At 39.9% G+C, this 19,928-nt stretch overlaps 1 protein-coding gene across 1 annotated transcript in view; it reads left to right on the forward strand.

The window, feature by feature from the left end:
- Positions 1 to 361: 361 nt before the first annotated feature.
- Positions 362 to 19,928, forward strand: part of B3GALNT2 (beta-1,3-N-acetylgalactosaminyltransferase 2) — a 48,267-nt gene continuing 28,700 nt past the window's right edge. The window contains exons 1-4 of the mRNA XM_049868683.1: positions 362 to 706; positions 9,448 to 9,595; positions 13,918 to 14,018; positions 17,078 to 17,271. Of these exons, the coding sequence (XP_049724640.1) occupies positions 595 to 706; positions 9,448 to 9,595; positions 13,918 to 14,018; positions 17,078 to 17,271 (555 nt within the window). The 5' untranslated portion in view covers positions 362 to 594. The remainder of the gene's footprint in view (positions 707 to 9,447; positions 9,596 to 13,917; positions 14,019 to 17,077; positions 17,272 to 19,928) is intronic.

The raw sequence follows: 19,928 nt of genomic DNA on the forward strand, positions 1-19,928 counted from the left end.
CAGGTTCCCCATGAGCACAATTAAGCGTTCCGGAATTCCCATTCTTTGCCGTGTTATCAGTAATTTGCTACGGGTGACAGTAGTCAACGAGGAAAAAAAAAAACACGCATGCTCTGTAGGCTACTTCGCGCTTCGCCTCCGTAATTGTCGAGTGACGGAAGGGAGTGCTGTGGGATTATGGGAAATGTGGTTTTCCGGCTTCAGGATCACTGGCGCGCCCCCTGCCTGTGCCCGCGGGGGGACTTCAGCTCCCGGCCCGCCGGCGCAGAAGGAGACGCGAGAGAACGGGGCGGGCGGAGTGGTAAAGAGGGGGAGGTGGGCGGGGCCGGTGGGAAGGCCGGGCGGAGGGGGCGGGGCTTCGCCCAGCTGAGCGGCCGCCGCCCGCGGTCTGAGGAACCTGAGGCGCTGGGCTGGGAGCCGCCGGCAACGTTTATCGCTCTGAGCTCCAGGGCGGGCGTGCGCTCCGCAGGCGTTGGCCGCCGCCCCTCCTCTCGTACGCTCTCTTCTTTTTCCCAAGTCTCCTCCTCCTCCGCCGGGACGCGGGAGAGCCCGGTGCGCGGCGGGGGCGCGACGTGGAGCCGGCGGGGGCGGCCAATGCGAAACTGGCTGGTGCTGCTGTGCCCGTGTGTGCTCGGGGCCGCGCTGCACCTCTGGTTGCGGCTGCGCTCCCCGCCGCCCGCCCGTGCCCCGGGGGCGGGCCCCGCAGGTGAGGTCCTGGGCCGGGCGGAGGGAGGCCCGGGGCCGCGCGGCCCGACTCGGCGCCCGCGGCCGTCGCTCGTTGCTTCCTGCCGCGGAACTCCGCCAGCACTTGCTGGAGGAGGGGAAGGGGCAAGACTCAACGGTCCTCAGACGAACAAGCGATTCTTTTCATCCTGGGAGCGTTAAAATCGGGCAAACTTGAGGGCGCCTTTCTCGCGGTCTCTCCGCCGCCACCCGCCACCCGGCTTTCCTTTCCGCCCACGAGACCAGTGCTCGCGACGGCAAGTCCTCCGGTTGTCCCAGGCCTGGTCGCCGGGGTCCGGCTCCGTGCCGCCTGCTCCCGGGGAAAAGCTCGCGTGCCCTGCAGCCGGCGGCTGCTCTTTGTCACCTCGTGCTCACGCCCTGCCTCTGCCTAGCGAGTTTTGTTCCTCCGCCCCAAGTTGTTGGTCTTGTTCGGTCAGGATTTTGTGGTCTAGGTACCGTGGATAATGTTTGTGTGTCTTTTAAAAGGTAGCTGGGTTTTGCCTTTAAGGAATAACTTTGCTTTGAAAAAGACTATTTTGTACGATATAAGTCGGTTAAACAAATCTGGGCATGAAATAGGGCAAGGCTGTGCGTGTTCCCGGGAAGTTTGGTTCGCGTAGCTTGCTAATGAGTCTCCATGAAAATAGCAGGTTGTTTAAGGATCACAGCCATTTGCTCCAGAATTGTTGTTTGTTTCATAGCCTAATAGAATGCTTTGCCCAAAGCAGGTACCCAGTGGATTTTTGAAAAATGGGCCTCACCACGCTATACCATATCTTTAACTACACTGGGAAATTTTTTCTTACCACCTCTCCTCAAAGCAGCTGAATATTTGTAATTTAGCATAAGAATAAGTATTCAGCAGTCCTCAAAACAGTCTCATCGTTATAGCTTGGGTATTTTGTTTGACAGTAATCTCTTCAAATCTTTTCCTACTAGACCTGAATAGAATTAAACATTTAAGGTGATTTAATGAAAGTACAGAGTTACGGTGCATTTAGCATGTTAACAAGCCGAGGGCTTTGTTTTTTAGGTGTTTGTAAACTGAGCTGAGACGAGTGCCATATATCATAATGCTTTGTACCATTAACATCTGCTGGGTTTCTGTTTTATACGTTTCTTTGTTTTTAACGTTCAATCGTGAGCTTTAGTGAAAGTTTCTTGCAGAGTATCCTTAGGGTATTTTTGAGCCTAACCGCCCTGTGAGGTTCAATAAAACAAAATAAAAACCCTGCCTTCAGGCTTAAAGCTTAGTAGGCCTGCCAGGCAATATCTTAGTTTGAGCAACTCCCTCCCCTGGTAAATGTGCTATCCAGTTAGACCGGACTAGGGTAAGGAATCTAAGAAGCGGACATTGGAAAGGGACAGGGTCATAGGTGCAGAGGTCAGTACTAGTTATATAAATTGACTTAGATTTTGGATGGCTATTGTGCATCTAGCCGGATAATATTTTAATCCAAATTTGACAGACTCCTAACTTTTTCACTTTTGGTACTTTCAGAACTAAAAACGGTGGAACCATCTCGATTGCTAAATTTTCTCCTTCTCCTCTCTCTATTGTGCTGTCACCATGTTTAAACTAAAATATTGGGGCATTTTTAGGATTTACATTTTAACCCTTACGTGTTAACCCTAAAGTGAGAGACAAATCCCATTTACTTAAGTATTTTTCCCTTGAACTAGCATTTTAGGATTTGCTTTTTCTTCCACTTCTTTGCCCATCTTCGGTCTCGTTAAGCCATAGCAGTATTTTTTGAAAAAGAGATTTATCATCCCTGAGTATTAAAAAAGGCCCTCTTTCTTGGAGTTGATTCAGTATTTGAGAGCCTGCTTTCATTCATTTTACATTTTAGAAGAGAAGACAGAACATAAGGAAGTAAATATTAAAAGTTATAGGGAGTCGTGATCAGTTTGGTGAAAAAAAATAAAGCAGTGTAAGGACTGAGAATGATGGGCTGCTGTTTCAAATAGATGTCAGAGACAGCCTCTAAAGAGATGACATTTAAGCAGGGAGCTGCAGAAAGTGAGTGAGCCATGTTAGTGCCAGGACTGGCAACTTTTCTAATACAGCTGCTCACCTTAAACATCTGAACTGCATTCAGAAAGAACACCTGGTAAAGAAGATGCAGGTGAAATCTTTCCTCTTGAAAAATCCAGCTAACCTGTGGGTAATGGGGTGGGGGGGAAACGGAGGAGACAACCTTTGGACCAGAGAATGTGGACAGAGGATATCTTGATTGTTACACTGATTATTTAGGTAATGTCTTTGCAGGAATTATTTAACAGTTAATTTAGAAAATGATGTGATAAAAGAAAATTTCTCTTTCTGGAGTTTTTAGAAAGAGGGAACCCTAGAGAAAACCTTGAAAGGAACATATCCATTCAACAAATGCTGCCGATGTGGGGCAAGTAGAAGCCAGAGACAAATTTAGCTTGCTTTTTAATTTTGCCTAGGGCTGGTTCTTCAAAAAAAAAAAAAAAAAAAGATCTCTGTATGCTAATCTTATCTCTGTGCTTCAATTTCCTTGGTTATAAATGATGATCTCATCGGGTTACTGGGAAGATTCAATTAGTAAAACACCAAAAACAGGCCTGATTCATGGTCAGCACTCCTTCAATTTTAGAGAGTGATGGTAGAATGGTGGTTATGCCTATGTTAGTGTGGTGTTTGGGGGCATACCTGTGTTACAGAGAGTAAGAGGTGAGTGAGACAACTGAATTCTTTCTTTTCCCTTTGAACTTGGTGACGGCACGCCGTGATAGTGTGTATGATGACTGACCTTATCTGTAGGTCTCTTGGTGGATTTGTATGTTTTCCTCATTATAAAGATTTCTGCCTATTTGTGATTGATGTCATCTGAGGGCATGCATACAAGAGTGGAAATTTTGATCTGATTTTTAATAATCCTTAAGCTTATTTTGAACAATAGATTTCAAAGTCAGCCTTCCTCAGTCATTTAATAAACCTCTGGATGTCCATTCGCAGCGCAGAGCCTAGCAGGTTGCCAGACTTGTGATAAATTACGTATTAGAGAAAAAAACTAAAAACCAAACCCAGTGCTGTTGAGTAGATTCTGACTCATAGCGACCCTATATTAGAGGAAAAGAAGTGGTTATTACCCTCAGGGAGCTTGCTTGAAGTTCTTCATAATCCCTGACATAATAAGACTGTCAGAACAGTGCATATACTAGGTGATGAGTAATTTGAATGAGTGAATCAGGAGAATAAAACTGGACAGGTGTGAATGACTTTTTGACCTACAGATTATCTGTATACATACCAGGTTGACCTTATTATTTAATTTTTTTCTTGTAAGTAAAACAAGTACTTTGTAGACAATTTTAACATTATTTTAAAAAATCCAAGAAAGAAGACTGGCCTATTCTAGACTTTTTTGACTGCATATATATGTTTTGGAGAAATTATTTAGTTTTATGTTGATATATAATATATATTCCGGAAAAATAGATGTAGTTGTGCACCTTGATGGATTTTTCACAAACTGAACATACCCAAACAGTCAGCAACCAAATTAACAAAAAGAGAACTGCCTACCCTCCAAAAGTACATGTGCAACGGAATGAAACGCTGCCAGGTCCTGCACCATCCCATGATCTGTTGCAGGTTGGACCATTGTGATCATAGTTTTCATTGGCTGATTTTCAGAAGTAGACGCCAGGCCTTTCTTCCTAGTTCGTCTTAGTCTGGAAGTGCTGCTAAAATCTCTGCAGCATCATAGCAGCATGAAAGCCCCCACTGACAGACAGGTGGTGGCTGTACGTGAGGTACATTCGCCAAGAATCGAGCCCAGGTCTCTGTCATAGAAGGCAAGAATTCTACCACCAGACCACCACTGTGCCCTCATCCTATGGATATACCATAATTTATTTAACTAATCCTTTTTTGTGCATTCATGCAGTTTGTAGTTTTTCGCTATTAATAAATGACACTACTGAATAGAGATCTTTGATGCATCACTGATATTTCTTTAGAATAAGTTCTTAGACATGGATTGCAGAACAAAGATTATACCAGTCTAAGGTATGTGATGTATATTGCCAGTTTTCCTTGCAGAATATCAAATTACACTCCTACTAACAGTGTATGAAAAAAAAGCGGCCATCTCCTTGAAATCACCATCAGTGTTTCCTTGAAATACCCATCAGCACTAGGTATTATTATTTGAGAAGATATTTGTCATTTTGATAGGAGAAGATTGGGATCTTACTGCTCCAATTTGAACTTAATTGCTAGTGACGTTGAACATTTCTTCTTAGATTTATTGGCCATTGTGTTCCTCCTCTTGTGAATTATCTTTAGGTCTTTTGTTGCATGTTTACTTCTTAGTTTTTCTTTCTTTCTATCTTTTTCTGTTTCTAGACACCAGAGTCAAACTAGGTAGCCTGTGTTTGCAGTAGATAGCAGGGGGTGATAAGAGTATAGGGCCAAATGCTGGTAGGGGGAACTAGGAACTTGACAGTCGTTCTTATGCAGGTTTTATTGAGTCCACTTTGGGTTTTATACTGTGTAACACAGGACCCAGGAGTCATTGGACTGATTTAAATTTACATTGATGGTTATGGGATAACAAAAGAAGAAATCTATTTTTCTGAAGCCTGACTTCTAAGGACTTCAGAGCATCTGGAAGTAGCTCTCTAAAAGACCAGAATCTGCTGTGTACTTCTCTGCAAGAAAAAGAAATGTCTGTAAAGCAGTTGAACAGAAGCGGCTTAAACATGGATTAGAAGCAAGGAGGATTGACAGTGGCAGGGGAGGTGGAATAAGATCAAAAAGTAGTTTACAGCCGTAATCCATGAGATTTTCACATGTCACATGGTTACCTTCGTGATTTATTTATAGAAAAATCTAGTTCGGCAGTAATGTGGAGAAGTCAGGGAGAAACTAGTTAGGATACTCTGGTAATGGTTCAGGTGAACAGTAAGTCTGAACTGAAACTGCAGCTGAAATTGATGGTGAGAAAGTAATACATTTAAGAAAATTTTCATCGTGATTTGGAGTCATCAAGAAAAGGTTAAATTATGCCCCATGTAATCCATTTTTTAAAGATTTACTTTGATTATCTGTCAAAAATATGGTAATAGATGTTTGGCATTTAAAGGGATGTTTCAGTTATTTTGAAAATTCACTTTTGTGCAGCAGCCTTGTGTTCTCATGATGTCAGATAAGTGAGGCATTTAGGTTAAATATGATTTTTGCCCTTCTACAGCTTTTACTCTTTTGAGAAATCGTTTTCAAACAGATGAAATTGTATCTAAAGACATTTTTTAAATCTGTTTTCTCTGACCCAGAAACTGAGACACAAGTGATTTAAATAACTTTTTACCGAGATGATGCGGTATGTTGGCTGTGCAATCATTGTCAGAGCTGTCTGGTTACTACATTTGCCTCCCTTCTGTCTCTAGAATGTACTTAATATTTCTCTGTGAAAAGGTAAGGAGGATATGGGCACATAGTTGTCAGTTTTACACTAAGCAGTTGAATTATTCTCCAGTTTCAGACTCATTTAGGGTTAGTTCTCCAGCATTGTATAGTTTTATATCTGAGAAAAATTGTTCCTGGGCAATGAGTTAAAAAAAACTAATGTGCAAACCAGCATTTTCAGTAATCTGCTTATCACTGATTCATCACTTCAAGTAGTATTGTGGTTAAAAGATCAGAATCTAGCAAGCAGCCATCTAAGAAGCATCAGTTGGTCCCAGCCCACCTGGAGCAAAGGAGAATGAGGAACACCAAAGACACAAGGTAATATGAGCCCAAGAGAAAGAAAGGGCCACATAAACCAGAGACTCCATCAGCCTGAGACCGGAAGAACTTAGATGGTTCCCAGCTACCACCAATGAGTGCCCTGACAGGGAACACAACAGAGAATCCCTGATGGAGCAGGAGAAGAGTGGGATGTAGACCTCAAGTTCTTGTAAAAAGACCAGACTTAATGGTCTGACTGAGACCAGAGGTGCCCCAGAGGTCATGGCCCCCAGACTCTGTTAGCGCAAAACTAAAACCATTCTCAAAGCCAACCCTTCAGACAAAGGTTAGACTGGACCATAAGACATAAAATGATACTGGTAAGGAGTGTGCTTCTTAGCTCAAGTAGACGCACGAGACTGTGGGCAGTTCCTGTCTGGAGGCCAGATGAGAATGCAGAGGTGGACCAGAGCTGGTTGAATGGACACAGGAAATACAGGGTGGAGAGGAGTGTGCTGTTGCATTGTAGGGAGAGCAACTAGGGTCACGTAACAATGTGTGTATAAGTTTTTGTATGAGAAACTGACTTGAATTGTAAACTTCCACTGAAAGCACACACACAAAAAATCAAAATTTAGGTGACCTACATTAAGCTGTATAGGTACAGAATAGAACAAAGATGAAAAATGGAGTTAGTTTGAATGGGATAAAATGTTAGACCAGCCATTTACTAGCTGTTGGACTTTGGGCAAGGTGCTGAATTCTGGGTGCCTGTTTCCTCATTGTTAAATAAAGAACCTAATAGTTCTACCTCATGTTGTTAGTTGCTGTTGAGTCGGCTTGGAGTGATAGCAACCCCATGTACAACAGAACTCAGCACTGCGTGTTCTCCAGCTGGAGCCCTGGTGGTGCAGTTGTTAAGGGCTTGGCTGCTAACCAAAAGACTGGCAGTTCAAATCCACCATTCACTTCTTGAAAACCCTATGGGGCAGTTCTACTCTGTCATGTAGGGGCGCTATGAGTCTGAATAGACTCAAAGTCAATGGGTTTGATTTGGTTTGGTGCTGAGCCATCCTCATGATCACTGGCATTGTCGGTCCATCATTGACTTCCAACCTAGAGGGCTTATCTTCCAGCACTATATCAGACAGTATTCTCCTGTGATCCATAGGGTTTTCATAGGCTAATTTTCAGAAGTAGATCGCCCTGCCTTTCTTTCTCATCTGTGTTAGTCTAGAAGATCTGCTAAACCCGTCTACCGTGAGTGACCCTGCTGGTATTTGAAATATCAGTGGCAAAGCTTCCAGCATCATAGCAACAAACAAGCCACTTCAGTACAACATACTGACAGATACGTGGTGGACTTACTCATTGTCGTTGTTAGTTGCGGTTGAATGGCTTCCAGCTCATGGTGTTAAATCATACTGTATATATGATTAAAGCATTAAATAATACTCCATATGTACTTGTTGTCATTAGGTGCCGTCAAGTCGGTTCCGACTCATAGCCACTCTGTGCACAACAGAACGAAACACTTCCTAGCCATGTGCCATTCTCACAGTTGTTGTTATGCTTAAGTCCATTGTTGCAGCCACTGTGTCACTTTATCTCGTTGAGGGTCTTCCTCCTTTTTGCTGACAACTTAGCACATAATAAGTGGTCGGTAAATATTGCTTATTAATAAGCAAACTTAACTCGTGAAATACTGGCTTTGCATTAAATTGTTTTTATAGAACAATTCGTTTTGGTATAAGATTTGTGGTAGGGTGAAATTAACAAATATCTCTCTTCTGCTTAGAATCTAATACCTTTTTAGAGACATACCTATTGTGGAAAATAAGAGATCACAAAAATTCCTGTATTTCTATAATTGTTGTAATGTAATATCCTTAAAATTATCCTATTATGAAAATCTGTCACCAGATTTTATTTTAATTAGTCCTTTGAAAAACTATCAACATGTTTTTGTCCCTTTTTAGACCGAACACCTAGATTCTATGGCATATAAAAACATTATATTTAATGTAGTAAAGATCTCTGGCCTTCCATAATTTATTTTTGGACACACTTGGATCAGTTCCCACCATTGGAGAAAGAGTGGAAATGGATCTCTCATCGGAGCTATTTATAAGCTTGTTGCTCTCAAGCTTTAAAACTGGTGATGAAGAAACAAGGGCAAAATATCTTTCCCTTCTGTCTTGTTTCTAAGGACAGGTTTTAAGAATTAAAATGTAATCCTACCCATTAGGCATTATAGTGGTAAAAAATTGAGCCATTTGTATGACTTGTTATTTGATTTTTTTACTAGAAGTGTTTCCTCTTGCTACTCTTTAGAGTTACGTAAGTAGGTAATAAGATTGCTGGCTGTAGAATTTATTGGCATAAAAGAGAGTTCCGATACCTTCCAACATGGAGTACTCTGACTTCATCCCACAAACTTAATAAAACAAACTTAATAGCTGACATTAATGTAGGACTTCATCTAACAAAGCACTTTTTTTTTTTTTTTTTGTTTACTCGTCATTTATTGAATGCCTAAAATGTGCTAGGTCCCCAAACAGGACCTTTATATACATTATCTTATTTAATTTTTACAGCTTTATGAGAGGTATTATACCCATTTTGTAGTTAACAAAACAGGCTCAAGAGTTTAAATAACTTTTATAGCTACATAATATGCGGCAGAGCTAAGATTCTAAGTGGGGTCTGCCTCTTACACTGTACCATGTATCATTTATGCCACATTGCATTTCCAACCTGAATCTTATCACAAATACCTTTTTTGTTTTGAAGAATTTACATATTGGTGGAAGAAAAAAAGACCGTACCAAGATGTTAATAGTGGTTATCACTAATAAAGTGTTTATGGGTAATTTAATTTTTTTCTTTGTGTTTATCTGTGTTTTCTTCAAAAATGGACATGTAGTATTTTGTAATAAACATTTTTTATGTTATATATTGAACTTACAGTAATTGAGAGATCGCTTATTTTTAAATTTATTGTTGCTTCTTTCTAGATCAGTTGGCCTTATTTCCTCAGTGGAAATCTAATCACTATGATGTGGTAGTTGGTGTGTTGTCAGCTCGCAATAACCATGAACTTCGAAATGTGATACGAAGCACCTGGTTGAAGCATTCGATACAGCATCCAACATTAAGTCAACGGTAGGTTTTCTGAGTTGGCACCTTGCATAGTTTCTTGAAATAAGAATTCTGAGAAGCCTTATCTTAGATAGTCAGAGATGTTAATTCAGATGTGTGACCTCCTTTCCTGGGAGAAATGGCTATTTTATTTTGCTTTTCTTCCTTATAGTTGAGTCCAAAAGTAAATTTAACCAAGATTTTAAGGCAAAAGATAGAGGAGAGTATAGTCACTGGTTAACATACCTAGTGTTTATAGATACCTAATTTTGTTGTTGTTGTTGTTTAGATTCAGAATAGCAATTCTAAAAAGGTTTTATTCCAAAATAGTTCTCTGTTGAGATTTTCACTAACTTCACAGAAATGCACTTAATTTTTTTCCATTACTGTAGTATTTTTTCAGTTGTGTGATCTGTAGGGGAATATGGCAATTCTGGACCCTCATTCTTTCACAGCAACCATTCGCCTCACACAGGTGACAGGAGGCACTTTTGTGACCGAGTAGATACACAAACAGATAGCGGTCGTAAATTTTCTCGTCACTAGTAATAAACATTATGTTATAGATTTCCTGTCTTTCTCATAGCAGCTTTCATTCCTTTTCAAGATAAGTTTCTTTAGTTCATGATTGTAATGATAATAAAACTTATTAACCAGCAAATGAGGTAAGGCCTCAGAATCATCACCACCCTGCAAAACCTGAATTTCCTATAGTTTTTCCCATTTCAGAAAATAATGACTCCTCTCTACCAAAAACCTTGCTGTCATCGTGACTCTTTCTCACATCCCACATCCAAACCATTGGCATATTTTCTTAGTGCTACCTTTACATCATATTTGGAATTCAACCTCTCAAAACCTTTACAGCTACCATCACCTAGATTGTTTTAGAAGCCACCTTATCTGAACTTCCTGCTTCCACCATTGTCCTCCTGCATTTTGTTTTCATTCTAACAGCCAGAGTGATCTTTTTAAAATTAATCAGATTATGTCAGTTCTCTGCTTGTACTCTCCTTATAGTTGAGGGTATAAGCAGAGAATTACTCAGAGTGAAATCCTAAGTCCTTTTTGTGGTCCTTGACCTCATCTACATCTGATTCCCCTCACTGATCTGTTCTAGCTACGCTAGTCACATTACTGTGGTTTAATATGCTGAATGGGCTCCTGCCTCAGGGCCTTTGTACTTGCTGTTGCCCTTGCGTGGACCACTCTTCCATTGGATCTTCTCACAGCTCACTTCCTTCAGGCCTGTGCTCAGGTATTACCTTAGCAGACAGACCCATATGAAATAGCACTCCACCCTTACTGCATCTGTATCTTTCCTTACTTGACATTGTTTTTCTTTGTAACACTTGTCACCAATTGACATATTTATTTTATTTGTTTTTGTGTTTATAAATTGTCTTTCTCCACTAGAAAGTAAGTTTCCTGAGAGTAGGGGCTTCAGGATTTCTTTTTGTTGATATATTTTCAGTACCTAGGACAGAGTCTGGCATAGAGTAAAGCACTCAGTAGGTGTTGAGTGAATGACTCAGAACTAAGTGTAATGAATAACATTAACAGTCAGATATTGCTTTAATTTTAGTAAGCTTGGTGGGTTGTTTTATGAAACTGATGGGATATTTGTATAAAAATAGGCATTAGCCAAAAACTTCTTCCTGGGGCAGAGTAATTTTGTGGCTCTAGTAAGAGGGATAGAGGGAAGGGATAGGACTGTGAGAGGCAAAGTCAAGGACTACTGAGGGACTGAAGTAAAGCAGTGACCTTATAAGAGAATAAGGTAATTGAATGTGGAAAAAGGAAGAGTAGTCTAGGATGATTGCTAGCTTTCTCACTTGGGTAATAGTGGAATCATCAGTCAAGACCAAAAAAAATACTAGATGAGATGAACAGGTTTCATGGGAAAGAAGCTCAGTGGTGGATATGCTGAGCTTGAGATACCTGTGCTGGTAAATATTTACCAACTGGCTTTCTGGAAAGTATGTTTATATGTATGTATATGTGTGTTAGAAATTTATAAAAGATGTATAGAACACCATTGCCAAATAATAATAAAATATATGATACTCTTTACTGTAAATTCCAGATAGCCAATTGATTCTCAGAAAGTCAGTGCTGTTTGCCAGACTTTTTTTTTTTAATAATTTTTGTTGTGCTTTAAGTGAAAGTTTACAAATCAAGTCATCCTGTCACATATAAGCTTATATACACCTTACTACATATTCCCATTTACTCTCCCCCTGATGAGTCAGCCCGCTCCCTCCTTCCAGTCTCTCCTTTCGTGACTGTTTTGCCAGTTTCTAACCCTCTCTACCCTCCCATCTCCCCTCCAGACAGGAGATGCCAATACAGCCTCAAGTGTCCACCTGATACAAGTAGCTCACTCTTCATCAGCATCTCTCTCCAACCCATTGTCCAGTCCCTTCCATGTCTGATGAGTAGTCTTCAGGAATGGTTCCTGTCATGTTGCCAGACTTTTATATCTATAACCAACGTATGGTTGCAATTGACGAAAGAGTATAGTTTTGACATAAATGTTATCTTTAAGTTAAAGAGTAAAACTAAAGTGACAGCTAAAATATATGTTAGAACTTTGCCCTTAGTCAACAAAGTGACTTCTTTGCTGAATTAGATAATGCTTTTCAAACACTGGAAGAATATTTCTTTAATTTTTTTATGCTATTCACAGTGTAATGGCTACAGACAAGTCACATTTTTTAAAGTTCAACCTACATGTTAATATTTTCTCTATCACTTTCTTGACTCTGGACAATCAACAAAACAGTCAAGCCCTCATGTGTAGCATCTACCAATTTCCATGGTGTAGTTTTTCCACCAGGGCCAAATGCAAGTAATTGACGTGACGCCACTGAGCACACAGCTGGGGAAAGATGCACAGTAGCACACCATTGTAATATTTCCACCATACAGATATAAATAACCTCAAGAGCATAGATAATAGTAAAATGTAGCAAAATAATTAGGAAATGTTTAATTTTCAGCATTGATTTCCTTTGTTTTCCATAAGATGCATGTAGTTGTAAGTTTACGTAAGTTTTAATAAACAAAAAAAACCAAACCCAGTGCTGTCAAGTCAATTCTGACTCGTAGCAACCCTATAGGACAGAGTAGAACTGCCCCATAGAGTTTCCAAAGAGCACCTGGCGGATTCGAACTGCCGACCCTTTGGTTAGCAGCTGTAGCACTTAACCACTACGCCACCAGGGTTTCTAAGCTTAATAATGGCTGTGTTTAATAACCAGCTCACAAAATTTTCTAAAAATGTGACATTTGGCTCTCATGAGCCAGTACTAGGAGTACACAACTGCCTTTGGGTCGTCTAGTTGTAAATGACCAGTGAATTTATGGATTTTTTAATTAGAAGATGGATCCAAACTGAAGATACTAATTCAGGAAACATTAACATGTAGGTGCTAGTTGAAGCCTTGGGAATAAATAATCTTGTCCAGGGGAGCGAGTGAGTAGAGTGAGAAGAGATTGGAGGACAAAGCCTTGGGGTAATATCTACCTTTACTGGACAAGCTGGGAAGAAGAGCCAGTGAAGCAGACTCAGCAGGGTCACATAAAGAAGGGAAGAAAGCATTTTAAGAACAGCAGTGTTGAGCCATAGAGAGAAGTCAGTCAAGTAGGTCATGGTTGAAGAGTGTCTTTTGAATTTAGCAGCAGCAGATCATTGGTTACATAGATGGTAGATGTCTTAGTGGAAGTGGCAGGTGTTGAAGCTAAACTTCCGTTTTATAATATGAGTAGGAAGTGAGAAACTGGAGGCTGAAATTTTAATTTTTTGTAGGACCTCATTGTAAAGGAAATGGTGGGGGCAAGGAAGGATGGTAAAAAAGGTAGCTAGAAATTGGCATAAGGACTTCATATTTATATTGTGCACAGAAAAAGCCATGGCTTACAGGGGTGACCAGAGAAGAGGGAACCTCCTCTTGGGTAGAAAAGCTAATCTTGAGCAGAAGGGACACCTTCTGAAATAGGAGAAAGCAAGTAAGCGAGAGTGTAGAAAGTTGGTTTGTAGGTATGGGCATGAGAATTTCACTTTACTGTAGTTTGCAGTATGAGCATTTGCTGGTAGCCAGACCAAACGTAATCATACTTGCTTTAATATAGTATTGCAGTGGAGGACTTACGCACAAGTCACTTGGTAGTTAGCAGCTTTTGGTTTGCCTGTTCGACTTTTTGCTAGACTAGAAGAGTAAAGCTAGAGAATTAATTCTAATAAATACTTGTGTCTCAAAGTAAAAGCCTGAAATGGGCGTCAGGAAACGTTCATGTGCAAGGTGAAGATCAATAACTGATGTTAATGCCAACACATCTCTCAGTGTGCTTGTAAAGTTCATAATAGGTGCTCATGGCTGTGCAGTGCCTGTGGAAGACAGGGAAGATCCCTACTCCTGCAGACTACTCAACATCACGAATCCAGGTAAGGCTTCCTTTTCCTCAGCCCTGAGACTGTCATAGACAATTCCGATGTTGAGGAAAAGTTGCTAAATTGAATAGTATGGAGTCTATTTTTAGCAGATTAAAATGGATCCTTCGTCAAAACTTCTCTTTCTCCCTTTTTGTCGTATTCACAAATAATCCAGGGTATCTGTGGAGATTCTTTAGAGATAATAGAATTTCAGGATCCAGGAGAGTTTATTTTTCAGTATGATTCAAAAACATCTGGAAACTCCTTATGCATAGATAAAATCCTGAAACAGTTGAATTTTGAATTTCTGGAAAACTACTGATTTCACCAGCCTGCTAAATTATGATAGCCTTGATACAAATAATGTGAATCGACTTCATTTTAGAATTATTGCTTAACCTTCTGCATTAGAAAAAAATAGTAAAAAGAATTAAAAATACAAGTAATACTTCTTACTTTTTAGAATTAAAAATTTGAGGAGGCCCGGAGAGTGTGGCCCCTGGACACCCTTATAACTCAGTAATGAAGTCACTTCTGAAGTTTGCGCTTCAGCCAAAGGTTAGACAGGCCCATAAAAGAAAATGGGACTAACTGGTTACACCAGTCCAGGGGCAAGGGTAAGAAGGCAGAAGGGAGGAGGGGACTAGAAAGCTGGTAACAGGGAACTCAAGGTCGAGAAGGAGGAAAAGGTTCCTTTAGCTTTCGCTGGAGTCCCAGAGGGATCAGGAACCTCATAAGATGTGACGTTACTGATGGTGTAAAAGTTGCCCAGAGCATGTTACATTAAAAAACAAAACAATAAAATACACCCTTAAATTAACCAGACCTTCAGTGGTGAATTTCTGTTTATGGTGATGGGAAATTTAGCAACACTTATGGTGATGGTTGTACAACATGGTTAATGTAATTGATAGCACTAAATTGTACACCAAAAAATATTGAATTATATGTCATGTTGCATGTATTTTTACAACAATGAAAGAAATTAACCAGACTTTATTTTTTTAAGTGCTATTATAAATGGTAAAGAAGTGGCTCTTTCCATTAGTGGAGGATCTTCATATATGTAATACCCAGGTCACAAGTTTGAAAATAAATATGCAAATTAATGTTGAACCTAATTTTATCTTTTTAATGATTAAAACAGCATTTTAGGTTACTTTTGTACCTTAACATTTTTATGAGCATTAATCATCATGACACTTATGGACTCTGTGTAGAAGTTTTGATTAATAACATTATCAAGTAGCAGAATTTCCTATGCACAGGTAGCTTGAAGTTCATGATACATTTTTATAGATGGAAAATATCTAGTTATGTTACATTGTGCTTTTACCCATTGCCTTTAATAGGCATGTTCCCACTTCAGGTATTTTTTATGTACAGAGTATACTAAAAAGCTTTTGTTGTCATTCAGTATGTTTGGAGTCTAGACTCTTTGGCCAGTGCTTGCCCAGCCCGTGGCAAAATCTGTGTCCTCCTTTTTTTCGCCTTCTCCTCTTGTTTATAATTAGGCAGGAGCTGTCTATTCTGCTTAGTCACATTTTACTGAGCATCTATTAAATGTAAAATACAATAGTCTTCTAGGAACTCTAAGTGTGGAGCTGAATGATCCTCTAGGGTTTAGGAAGAAAGCAGAATTTCTAGTTGTCTGAAAATAAGAAAACGTGATCTTTATTAATACTGAATATGTACATTATATGTGTAATATGTATGTATACCTTGTAAATCTATGGGTGCATGCACAGACATTTTTAACTGATGGGGTTGTGTGATCAGCAGAGTTTGGAGACCACAGCTGTAAAAGATACAAAGAATACTGATATAATCTTTTGGGTTTTTATATTATTTCTCTAAGTGGCACTCATATGCTTTGCCATATTAAATGCTCCCATCTAATCTATCCTGATTTATTTACAGTAAGTGAAAATATATATTATTCAAAACGGCCTATTTTGGCTACTGATTAGGTAGCTTTAGAGGAGTGAAGAGAGCACCAAATTTGGGGTTGGTAGACCTGGGCTTGATTCCTGGCCATGCCACTTTCTATCTGATTTTGGCTAAGTTACTTAACAAATTACTTGGGCTTCAGCTTCTTAATCTGTAAACTGGATAATACCACAACCACACAGGATATTTGTGAAGATGTAAATGTGATGGGACATGGCACATGGTGACCAAAAAACCAAACTTGTTGTGGCGAGTCCACCCCAACTCACAGAGACCACGGTCTAGGAGTAGAACTGTGCTCCGTCGGGTTTTCAGTGGCCGAGCTTTCAGAAGTAAATCATCAGGCTTTTCTTCTGAGGCTCTCCTGGGTGTAGGTGGTCAGATGCTTGACGGGCGTGGTGTGCTTTTATCAATATTGTACAGCAAGAGATTTTCAGTGTTATTTGAAGTGACTTTGGTTACTTTTATACTGTGATAATTGCTCCAAACCCATTGCCATCCAGTTAATTCTGACTCATAGCAACCCAGTAGGACAGAATAAAAGTACTCCATAGGGTTTCCAAGGAGCAGCTGGTGGATTTAAACTGCTGACCTTTTGGGTTAGGAGCCGAGTTCTTAACCACTACGCCACCAGGGCTCCGATAATAGCTCCAGCATATCACAAATGGTTTTAATTGCCTAACAAGAGGTGGAGTGTTTGGAATTTGCAGAGCAAGGCCAAATTTGCTGATTACTTATGACTGCAATCAGTCATGTTTTTAATATCCCTGTTTATCCAGCCTTTCCAAATAGTTGTCTTCCAATTGACTTTAAATTTAATATTCCCCTGTGGTGTTTATACATATATATGCACACGTGTATGCATGCTTTTTAAAAAAGTAATCAAATAATTTGCTTAGATGTGGCTGAAAACTTATTAACTTTCAAAATAAGTTTATTTCTAGAAGCAGCCATATTTTTGAAGCTTTTTTTTTTTTTATATTCCTGCCTCTGTGAAAGAATTGTATAACAAGTAGTTATCTAGATTTTGCTACCAAACACACTTCATAACTTGGTATCAGTAAAATAAAAGATTATATTTGTTTGATTATGTACAACGCCCTTTCTCGTTACTTCCGTAGTTTTGAATCAGGAAATTGAGGCATTCAGTCTTTCTGAAGATACTTCACCAGGGCTCTCTGAGGACCAAGTGGTCAGTGTGAGCTTCCGAGTTCTCTACCCAATTGTTATTACCAGCCTGGGAGTGTTCTATGATGCCAGCGATGCGGGTTTCCAGAGGAACATCACTGTCAAGCTCTATCAGGCAGAGCAGGAGGTATGTTTTTCCCTTGTTTTTCAAAAATAACAGCTTTTTCCTCACTGTACATAGTAGGCTGGGAGATTATATAATTCTGCCTGATTGGGAGATTTCCATCTTTCTTCCCTTATTGATTGCATACATTACAGTGTAATATGTTACAGTGCAGGTTTGGGGAGAGAATACCTATGCATAAATGTGTTCTGTCTAGAAAAGAGTTGGACTAGATTAGAAGTTGCCAACCTAAAATCCTCTTAAGCCTAAGGAATGTGTATAAAAATTTTGGGACTCTTAGGACTTAGTGAATATTTGTTTCTTCCAACCCTAAAAATCTATCACTGTACAAGGCTAACAGTCAGTCCTGACTCATAGCGACCCAATGTACAACAAAATGAAACACCGCCCAGTCCTGCGCCATCCTCATAATCACTGTTGTGCTTGAGCTCATTGTAGACACTGCATCAGTCCATCTCGTCAAGGGTCTTCCTCTTTTTTGCTGACCCTCTACTTTACCAAGCATGATATCCTTCTCCAGGGACTGGTCGCTCCTAATAACATTTCCAAAGTTGTTACTGTTGTTAGGTGCCGTCGAGTTGGTTCCGACTCTTAGCGACCATATGCACAACAGAACGAAACACTGCCTGGTCTTGCACCATCCTTAAACGATCGTTGTTATGCTTGACCCCATTGTCGCAGCCACCGCATCAGTCCATCTCATTGAGTGTCTTCCTCTTTTCCGCTGACCCTGTACTTTGCCAGGCATGATGTCCTTCTCCAGAGACTGATCCCTCCTGACAACATGTCCAAAGTATGTAAGATGCAGTCTTGCCATCCTTGCTTATAAGAAGCATCCTGATTGTACTTCTTCCAAGACAGATTTATTCATTCTCCTGGCAGTCCATGGTATATTCAATATTATTCGCCAACACCGCAATTCAAAGGCATCAATTCTTCTTCGGTCTTCCTTATTCATTGTCCAGCTTTCACATGCGTATGATGCAATTGAAAATAGCATGGCTTGGGTCAGGCTCACCTTAGTCTTCAAGGTGACATCTTTGCTCTTGAACACTTTAAAGAGGTCCTTTGCAGCAGATTTACCCGATGCAATGCGTCTTTTGATTTCTTGACTGCTGCTTCCATGGCTGTTGATTGTGGATCCAAGTAAAATGAGATCCTTGACAATTTCAGCCTTTTCTCTATTATGATGTTGCTTACTGGTCCAGTTGTGAGGATTTTCGTTTTCTTTATGTTGAGGTGCAATCTATACTGAAGGCAGTGGTCTTTGATCTTCATTAGTAAGTGCTTCAAGTCCTCTTCACTTTCAGCAAGCAAGGTTCTGTCACCTGCATATTGCAGATTGTTAATGAGTCTTCCTCCAGTCCTGATGCCCCGTTCTTCTTCATGTAGTCCAACTTCTCGGATTATTTGCTCAGCATACAGATTGAGTAAGTATGTTGAGAGGATGCAACTTTAATGTACACCTTTTTTAATTTTTTTTTTTAATAAGGATGTGGGAGAGGGGAACGTTGCAGTCAAGTTGATTCAGACTCATAGTGACCCTACAGGACAGAGTAGAACTACCCCATATGGTTTCCAAGGAGCGGCTGGTGGATTCAAACTGCCAGTCTTTTGGTTACCAGCCAAGCTCTTAACCACTGCGCCACCAGGGCTCCAACTAAGGGTATAACCAAACAGAACCTGTTGTCATCAAGCTGATTCTGACTCATAGCGACCCTACAGGACAGAGTAGAACTGCCCCATGGGATTTCTGGGGAGCACCTGGTGGATTCGAACCGCTGACCTTTTGGTTAGCAGCCATAGCTCTTAACCACTACACCACCAGGGTTTCCAAATAAGGATATAGAGGGAATAAAAGTTTAAAACTACTGAGAGTACTCTGTTCTTGATATTTGGAGAGACTCTATTTATCAGGTATACCTGAAGGAATTGTTTTGAAAAGATCTGTTTCTGGATTTTAAACGTACAGAAAACTTGAAAGAATCGTACAGTGAATTGCCAGTGTCTACCAATTAGATTCTGTAGTAGTTAACGTTTTGCTGAATTTGCTTTATTTTTTTAGTACTTATACACATACATATATAAAAATTCATCTATTTATCTTTTTTTTATGTATTTCAAAGTAAGTTGTAGGCATCAGAACACTTTAACCTAAGACAGTTCATTATTAACTACACGTTATTATTTATAGGTTTTTTTAAAATACAGTGAAATGTGCATTCAGTCAGCTTTTTAAAATGCATAAGCCTGTGTAAAGCCATACTTCTATTAAGATACAAAACAGATCGCTCTAGAAAGTTTTTTCATGTTCCTTCAGGGGAAATTCTTACCCCATCCCACAGAGGCAGCCATGGTTGTGATTTTTTTTTTTTTTAACCATAGACTAGTTTTGCTTGTTCTGAGACTTTGTATATAAATGGAATCATACAGTAAGTACTCTTTTTGTGTAAGGCTTCTTTCATTCAGCATAATGTTTTTGAGACTCATTTATGTGTTGTGTGTATCAGTAAATTTTTCCTTTTTGTTTCTTCAGTTGCTGAGTGACATTCCAGCAGTATATGATAGTTTATCCACTCTGTTATGAGTACATGGACTATTTCCAAGGTTTTTACCCTTTATTCTGTTAGTGTGGTAAATTACAATGATTGGTGTTGGAA

Source organism: Elephas maximus, chromosome 24 (assembly GCF_024166365.1).
Source record: "Elephas maximus indicus isolate mEleMax1 chromosome 24, mEleMax1 primary haplotype, whole genome shotgun sequence".
NCBI classification, from domain to species: domain Eukaryota; kingdom Metazoa; phylum Chordata; class Mammalia; order Proboscidea; family Elephantidae; genus Elephas; species Elephas maximus.